This window comes from Dipodomys ordii, unplaced genomic scaffold (genome assembly GCF_000151885.1).
Source record: "Dipodomys ordii isolate 6190 unplaced genomic scaffold, Dord_2.0 Scaffold12, whole genome shotgun sequence".
Taxonomy (NCBI): domain Eukaryota; kingdom Metazoa; phylum Chordata; class Mammalia; order Rodentia; family Heteromyidae; genus Dipodomys; species Dipodomys ordii.
The window spans coordinates 24,397,135-24,406,241 of NW_012267228.1; the positions used below are offsets into that span (position 1 = coordinate 24,397,135).

At 37.6% G+C, this 9,107-nt stretch overlaps 1 protein-coding gene across 1 annotated transcript in view; it reads left to right on the forward strand.

Moving 5' to 3' along the window:
• Positions 1–9,107, forward strand: part of Dnah12 (dynein, axonemal, heavy chain 12) — a 173,264-nt gene that overhangs the window by 47,841 nt on the left and 116,316 nt on the right. Inside the window, exons 18-22 of the mRNA XM_013010371.1 lie at positions 201–386; positions 1,824–2,024; positions 4,555–4,749; positions 7,150–7,271; positions 7,371–7,653. Of these exons, the coding sequence (XP_012865825.1) occupies positions 201–386; positions 1,824–2,024; positions 4,555–4,749; positions 7,150–7,271; positions 7,371–7,653 (987 nt within the window). The remainder of the gene's footprint in view (positions 1–200; positions 387–1,823; positions 2,025–4,554; positions 4,750–7,149; positions 7,272–7,370; positions 7,654–9,107) is intronic.

A 9,107-nucleotide genomic window follows, 5' to 3' on the forward strand; every position in this document is an offset into this window, starting at 1 on the left:
CTTTAATAATTATCTTGGCTATTTTTACATGCTTATTGTTGCAGATGAACTTTTTTCTTTTTTCAAATATAATTGAAATTTTGACTGTACTCAGATGATTACATTAAACAATAAATGCAATATTCATAGTCAAGTCTTCATTGATAAAATCTATGTGTTTGAAAGTCACATGACACTATTGTTTATATTTTTGCTACCAGGAATATATTCCTACTGTCTCCATTCTGTGCAATCCAGGCATGAGAGCTCGTCACTGGAAACAGATGTCAGAAATTGTAGGTTATGACTTGACTCCAGACTCTGGTACTACACTAAGAAAAGTTCTAAAATTAAACCTTGCACCATACTTAGATAAATTTGAAGTGATAAGTGCAGGTGCAAGCAAGGTAAGCAAAAATATTAGCTTAAAAATAAAATGTGTGGTTTAATCTAATAGTTACTTTACTGTTATTTAAAATGTATAGTGTTGTATGGTAGGAGAAGGAGTTGGACAGAAAAATGATAAATTCAAGTCATTGCACACACACAGAAGGTGTTTGCTTGTCTAGAATCTAAATTAGAAATTGCTTATTTGACCTCTTTCTCATTCTGATATGAGTAGATGATATGCCACTACTAATACATAATTATTCCATTAAGAATCCTGAATTGGGTCTTTCCAGTTGCATATAATGCCAAAAGGAAAGACGTCCAAAGAAGAGGGCTGAGCCTCTGCTACCACAGAGAAGCAGGTGGCCAAGAAAGTGGTAGATCCTCTATTTGAGAAAAAACCCAAGAACTTAATTGGATAAAACATCCAGCCCCAAAGGGATCTGACCTACTTTGTTAAATGACCCCATTACATCTGGCTGTAGCCCAAAAGGGCTATCCTGTACTAGCAATGGAAAGTAAGCTTTTGTCTAGGTCTTTGATTGCCAAACAGCCACACAACTGCTTACTCTTGTCCACAAGTACAGTAGGCAGAGCAGAGGCTGAGCCTGTTAGCCTAGGCTGAGAAGAAAGCTGCTGGCAAAGACACATCTCTAAGAGACCACCTATTCATCGAGAAGAGGTCAGTACTGCCACTGGCTTTGTAGAGGACAGAAAGACTCAGCTGGCATTGATTGTTAAGGATGTGGATTCTATTGCCCTGTGTTGCAAGATGGGAGGTTCCTGACAGCGTCATCAGGGAGAAGGCCATGCTGGGATCGCTACTACCCAGGAAAATGTGTACCAGGGTTCCCTTCAACATAGGCTAACTCAGAACACAAAGGAACTCTGACTAAGTTGGTGGAAGCTATTAGGACTAAATACAATGATGGATATGATGAGGAGGATATCCCAGAGGAGATGATGTCTTGAGTCCAAACTTTGTAGTTCACATTAGCAAGCTGAAAAAGTCTAAGGCAAAAAGCTGGGCCAATAAACGCGTAATTCCTCAATTACCATCATTATCATCCTGGCTAGATACACGTGAAGTATCTGTGTTCCAGCAGAATAAGTATGGCTCTAGACAAAGAGGTCTTGAAATAAAAGGAAAAGATTGGATTGCAGCTTTCCCACAAGAAAGGGTACTTCAGAGAAAGTCCAGGAAGTATTTTATTCTGTTGTGCATTTTAACATTGACTGTAGTTTTTATAGCAAGTGAATTCTTAAAAAACTTTTTTTTAGGATTTTAAAAAATAATAAATTTTTTCTAGCAAAAAGATTTTCTACTGTAGTAACAGATTATCTTAAGGAAATGATAGGGCAGTGCATGATATCCGTATTGAATATCTTAGAAGAGGTAAGTGAAATAAGTTTCTTAGTTTCCTTCCCATTGTTTCTCCATTTCTCCCTTTTAGGAATTTTCTTTAGAGAAAGGCATGCATACAATGATGGCAATTTGGGATGATATTTCTTTTCATATAAGTTTGTATCGTGATACTGGAGTCTGTATTCTTTCTTCAGTGGATGAGATTCAGGCAATCCTTGATGATCAAATTATAAAAACTCAGACAATGAGAGGCTCACCTTTTATCAAACCATTTGAGAAAGAGATCAAGGTATATTATATATGATAGACTGCTGTTGGTCATTTATGAAAATTGTAATTTTATTACATATTTCCTCTCTTGGACAGAGGTCCATTTATTGAATAGCTTTACATTTCCAGCTTTGTTTGTTTGATTTTTATGCTGAGGATCAAACTCAGGGCCTCATTCTTGTTAAGTAAGCACTCTACTACTGAAGCTACATACCCATCTCTTAAGCAGTTTATTCAAATTATATCAAGGCAATACTTCTATGATCAGAAAATTGACTCATTAAGATTCAGAAGCATATGTCAAGATTAGTGTAGAAGGGGAAACAAAGGAGGAGGCAACAATGCTTGATAAGAAATGTACTCATTATCTTACCCATTCTTCTGTACATTATTTTCACAATAAAAAACAAAAAAAAACCAAAAAGATTAGTGTAGAAATATATGCAGTGGACCAAAGACACTTAACTCTAACAGTTTTGAGAAGAGAAATACATTTTATTAAATTCTTCTCCAATGGTAATGATAGACTTGGAAGGAAAACAATCTCTCTCTTCTGTTTCCCTCTCTCCTGTCTTTCTCTCTCTCCTTTCCTCTTGTCTCTGTCTGTCTCTGTGTCTCTGTTTCTGTTTCTCTCTCGGTCAATTTTGACAATTTTTTTCTCTCTTTTTTTGTTAGTCCTGGGGCTTGAATGCTGGGCCTGGGAGCTATCCTTGACCTCTTCACTTCAAGGGGAGTGCTCTACCACTTGAGCCACAGCACCACTTTCAGTTTTCTGATGATTAATTGGAGATAAGAGTCTTAAGGACTTTTCTGCCCGGTCTGGCTTTGAACCACAATCCTAAGATCTCAGTCTCCTGAATAGCTAGGATTACAGGTGTGAGCCACCGGCACTGGCTAACAATTTTCTTAATTGTATTGATATAGAGCAGGACTTCTCATCCTAGCCGTGTTGATATTTTGGGCCAAGTAATTCTTTGTTATTGGGACTTTTCAGTTATAATAGGTACTTCGAAGCTGCTTCTGCTAAAACAAAACAAAACAAAAAAAGTGACTTCTTACTTGGCCCACAAGTTAACTGAAAGTTGGATAAAAGCTTGCCATCCCTGCCTCTGTTTCACATCTATCTCTTTTACTCTGAGTCCTTTTCTCATATGCAGCTATCTTGGGTTCTGGGAAGGACAGGACTGATCAATAACATCTTTTGAACAAAGGTCTGAAACTACCTTCAAGAAACGAATAGCAACACTTTCTATGACACCCTCTCTCGCAATGAACCATAAACAGTAATTATCCCATTGGAACTAGATTCCTCCTTTCAATATTGACTTCTCTGGAATTCTTTCCAAAACTACAACAGAGACAGTGATCAATCAGGCCAACTCTGCCAGGGATAATTTAACTATCCATACCTTTCTCTTTCTGCTCCAATTCTTTCTTTTCTTTTCTTTTCCTTCCTTCCTTCCTTTCTTTCGTCAGTCGTAGGGCCTGAAGTCTGGGCCCCTGGACATTGCCCCTCAGCAATTCAGCTCATTCAGCTCAAGGCTAGCGCTCTACCACTTGAGCCACAGAACCACTTCCAGGTTTTCTGCTTATCTGGTGCTGAGGAACCGAACCTAGGGCTTCATGAATGCAAGGCAAGCACTCTACCACTGAACCACTTTCCCAGCCCCAACTTTTTCTCTATTTAATGCTCAGGTCTACACTCTGAAAATGGGCTGAAGTTGCTTACTTTGCCTTTTCCTGTGGCAAAGCTGTGCTTTTCATTGGATAGCTGGTGCCCTTCATCGCTGCCTTTTATAACAATTGTCTTTTTGTTTGATGTATTGGTCAAGTGCCTGATCCTGATATTTTGGGGCCGTTGGAAGTTGGACTTCTGGTACAGAACTCTTACTATACTATCAATTATAGGACATTGGCAGTATTTCTGTATCTAACCACTAGGTAGTTGTAGTATCTTCTTCTCCCTGTCAGCTATGATAACAACATTGTGATAGTTCCAGATACTGTCAAATGTACGAAGCAAAACGCACAAAAGAGGGGCTGGGAAGGTGGCTCAGTGGTAGAGCTCTTGCCTTGCAAGCTAGAGGCCCTGGGTTCGATTCCTCAGCACCACATAAGCAAAAAGAAAAAAGCCAGAAGTGGCACTGTGGCTCAAGTGGTAGAGCGCTAGCCTTGAGCTGAAGAGCTGAGGGACAGCGCCCAGGCCCAGAGTTCAGGCCCCACGACCGGACCCCCCCCCAAAAAAACCCCACAACAGTTAATAATCACTGCTGTAAAGTAGGATATATTCTTTTGGAACCTGGACTATATTTTTTACAGATTAGAGAAGTGGTTTAAATAACTTTATAATCACCTACAAATGTAAATTCTAATGATATAGGAAAACCTCAGACCTCAAATTTTTCTAAGCCTATGTGAGATACCCACAAGCTACCTTATTAGCTATTTTATATTGATACAAAAATATTGTGAATTTTAAATAAGTTTTGTTATAATTTACAGTTTTTTAAAGGAATTTGGTTATTTAATTTATTATGCTTTTAATTAAGGCCTGGGAGGACCGTCTGATTCGAATACAAGAAACGATTGATGAATGGTTAAAAGTTCAAGCTCAGTGGCTGTACTTGGAGCCCATCTTTTGTTCTGAAGATATCATGCAGCAGATGCCAGAAGAAGGACGTCAATTTCAGACAGTGGACAGACATTGGAGGGATATAATGAAATTTTGTGCAAAAGATCCAAAGGTGAAATGTTTGGTTTTTCTCTTCGGAGTATGTGAATTTTTATTTTTGGATAGTAAAGAAAACATTTGAGCCAGGTACTGGTTTCTCATACCTGTAATTCTAGCTACTCAGGGAGGCTAAGATCTGAGCATTGCAGTTCAAAGCCAATCCAGGCAGTAAAGTCTGTGACGTTCTTATCTCCAACAAACTACTCTGAAAAAGCCGGAAGCTCAAGTGGTAGAGCACTATCTTAGAGCACAAAAAAGCTCAGGGGCAGTGTGTAGGCCCTGAGTTCAAGCTCCAGGACTGGAAAAAAAAAACATTCACCTCCACCCCCAACCTGATAGCAAAAATAAAATCTATGTACTATGTACTGATTGGAAAGCTCATAAAAACACAAGAATGTTTAAAAACGTTAAAGTAATTTATTTTTAATTAATACAGTACAATTCTAATATTTATTTATGTAATGGAGCTACTTCAAGGGTACATTTAATTCACTTCTGCCATGTTCTCCTCGCCTCAGAAATTAAATAGATAATAAAACAAAGATGAGGAAATAATGGATAAGAACAAGTGATTCACAATGGAGGGGCTAACAATGTTCAAGAGGAAGTGTACTCATTACCTCACTCATGTAACTGTAACCCTCTGTATAGTATCTTTACAATAAAAAAAAAAAGAACAAGTGATTCTCTATATGCTCGGGAGAGATGAACTAAAAAATATCCTCAGTCTTAATCGCTGTGCCTCTCTCCTCATGAGCACAGCACCTATTGCATGCGATTCTAATGTTGACAGGCCATGTGCTTTATCATACATGCACACATAGACCATAGCTATACATCTACTTTTTTATTGTTATTTTTAGGAGTTGTACAAAGGGGTTGTAATATCAAAAGTCAAGTTATGTATACAATGCTTCATATATACTTTTTAAAATCTAGCATTCATCAAGATGCATTGTACGTACAAACTGATTCACTGAATGGTAGCTTCTTTGTACAACTATTTAAAGATAATAAAAATATAATTAAAAAATCTAGAATTCAACTTGAAACACAAGAATTTATTCTACTGGTGAGTAAAAACCTAGATTACTAAGTGTTGGATTTATTGAGAGTCAATAATATTCTGAAATTTAATAGTTTCAAGGTCTTTGTCTTACCTGTTGAATTTAGAAACTTAATCATACTTGGTTTCATATAGATCAGAGATCAGCACTTTTTCTGTGAAGGGCATGATCATAAATATTAGACTTTGTGGAAACATGATCATTTTTTCCCATATATATGTATATATAAATAAATTTTTTTTAGCTGGGCACCAGTAGCTCATGCCTGTAATCCTAGCTACTCAGGAGGCTGAGATCTGAGGATCGAGGTTCAAAGCCAGCCTGGACAGGAAAGTCCGTGAAACTCTTATCTACAATTAACCACCAGAAAACTGGAAGTGGTGCTGTGGCTCAAGTGGTAGAGTGCTCGCTTTGAGCTAAAGAGCTGAAGGACAGTGCCCAGGCCTGACGTTCAAGCCCCATGACTGACCAAAAAACCCCCACAAAAAAACATTGTAAAGGTGAGGGGTTACAGTTACATAAATTAGGTAATGTGTACATTTTCTAAGTGCTTAATTCTTTTTTCATTGTAGTGAAGAAAGTAGTGAGAGACAATATGTAAATAATGGGTGTGTCTATGGTATAATAAAAGGGCTTTATAGACACTGGAAGTTTTATATGTCATGAAGATATTGTTTTGGGTTTTTAAACGTGTGCGTGTGTGTGTGTGTGTGTGTGTGTGTGTGTGTCCAGTACAGTACTAAGGCTTGAATTGAGAGTTGGAGTGCTGTTCCTTACCTTATTTTTTTCTTTCTCAAGGCTAGAGCTCTACCAGTTGAGCCACAGTTTCACTCCTGGCTTTTTGAGCGGTTATTTGGAGTTGAATCTCCTAGACACTCCTGCTCAGGCTGGTTTGAACTATAATTCTCAGTCTTCTGAGTAGCTAGATTACAGGCATGAACCACTGGTGCCAAACTAACCTTGTAAAAGTAAAAATATTCTTAATTCATGGGCCACATGAAAACTGGCAGCAGGCTAGATTTGGCCAGTAGAATGTAGTTTGCTAATTTTTGCTGTAGGTTGTTAGGTTTATGGTTCACTATGTGTTAAATCTCACACCAACCTAACAGCTATTCCCATATCATTCAAAAGAATAGAAGATAAATTAAAATGTATTTGATCATTATAACTCCTAGTGTCCTTGGTTAAAAATATGATTTATTTAATCTTAGTAGTTTTCTCATTACAAGATACTTCTTTGACAAATTTCAAAACATTTTGAAATGTAAGATTTTTACATGTAATATAGAATTTTTATAACATAAATCTAATATGTAAGTCTCTTAAAATAAACATTTCTCTTTTAGGTTCTTGCTGCTACTTCTTTAACAGGTCTATTAGAAAAACTACAAAATTGCAATGAACTTTTGGAGAAAATTATGAAAGGACTTAATGCATATCTTGAAAAGAAACGTCTTTTCTTCCCTCGGTATGATGGATGATCAATTAATTGGGCCACACTTTAAAGCATTTTCTAATGTATGGTCAGTTATCACTAAAGATTTTGTATTTGCATGTTTTTCTCTAGTTTTTTCTTCTTATCTAATGATGAAATGTTAGAGATTTTGTCAGAGACCAAAGATCCACTTAGAGTTCAGCCACACTTGAAAAAATGCTTCGAGGGCATTGCTAAATTGGAGTTCCTTCCCAATTTGGACATCAAGGCCATGTATAGCTCTGAAGGTGAACGAGTGGTACTTATTGAACTTATTTCCACATCTGCAGCACGAGGTGCTGTAGAAAAGTGGCTCATTCAAGTGGAAGACCTAATGCTCCGAAGTATTCATGATGTGATTGCTGCATCCAGGCTGGTATGTCTCCTATGTTTTGATATACATCCTATATTCTGCAAATGTTTTGTTTTAAGAAATTTTCAAGGAGTTTCAGTAAATTTCAACTTAAAGTTCATGTTATTTTAACTACTTATTTTTTATTTGTTACTAACATCATCATCATAATCATCATCATCATCATCATCATCATCATCATCATCATCACAGTACCATTGTTTTGAATTCAAGGCCTTGTGTTTGCTATGCAGATATTCTATCATTTGAAATCTTTTTTGTTTTAGTTATTTTTTCAGGTAGGATCTTGTGGCTTTGTCTGGGGAAGGCCTTTGAATGCCATGTGCTTTCTTTGTAGCTGGAATTACAATTACCATGCAAGCATGGTAATTGGTTAAGACAAGAGTGTTGATGACTTTTTGCCCTTCCTGGCCTCCATGTATCTCTGCCTCTCAAAGAGCTAGGATTACTGTGTACAGCTATAACCAGCATTAAATAATAATACTAGTAAAAGGCAACTGCTTGGTTAAATGGCAACTCCTTTGTACAACTATTTAAAGAAAAAAACATTATTAGTAAGAATATATATTGACTTATAAAGAGAAAGAAGATTTTAAGGAAGAATAATAAAAGGAATGTCGAAGGTCCAGTGATTGGCTCTTAGAGGAAGCAATACTGAAACTAAAACCTGAAGGGTAAATAGGAAATAGGCGATCTAAAGAATAAATGAAAGGCTGGGTAACGCTGTCTCACACATATAGTCCTCACTACTCAGGTGGCTGAGATCTGAGGATCCTGGTTTGAAGCCAGCCAGATCAGGAAACTCTGAGACTCTTTTTTTCTTTTTTCTTTTTCTATTTTTTTTTTTCCAGTCGTGGGGCCTGAACTCTGGGCCTGGGCGCTATCCCTCAGCTCTTCAGCTCAAGGCTAGCGCTCTACCACTTGAGCCACAGCGCCACTTCCGGCTTTTTTCTTTTTGCTTATGTGGTGCTGAGGAATCGAACCCAGGGCCTCATGCTTGCAAGGCAAGCGCTCTACCACTGAGCCACCTTCCCAGCCCTCTGTGAGACTCTTAACCCTAATAAGCCACTCAAAAAAAGCCAGAAGTGCCACTGTGGCTCAAGTGGAAAAGTGTTTGCCTTAAGCAAAAGAAGCTCAGGATCAGCAGGAACAGCACCCAGGCCCAGAGTTCAAGCTCCAGGACTGCCCCCCCCCAAAAAAAAAAGAAAAAAAAGGAAAAAGCATATAAATAATCGGGGTAAATACCCCAGGATAAAAAAAGAGCCAGGGATTTTTGAGAAACGGAAAGACAGCAATGTTTATAGAGTGAGTGAAGAGAAGAAATAAATTAGATGAAGCTGGAAAGGAAGACAAGAGATTTAACTTTCTTTTTTTTTATTGTGAAAATACTGTACAGAGGGGTTACAATTACATGGGCAAGATAATGAGTACATTTCTTATCAAGCATTGTAGCCTCC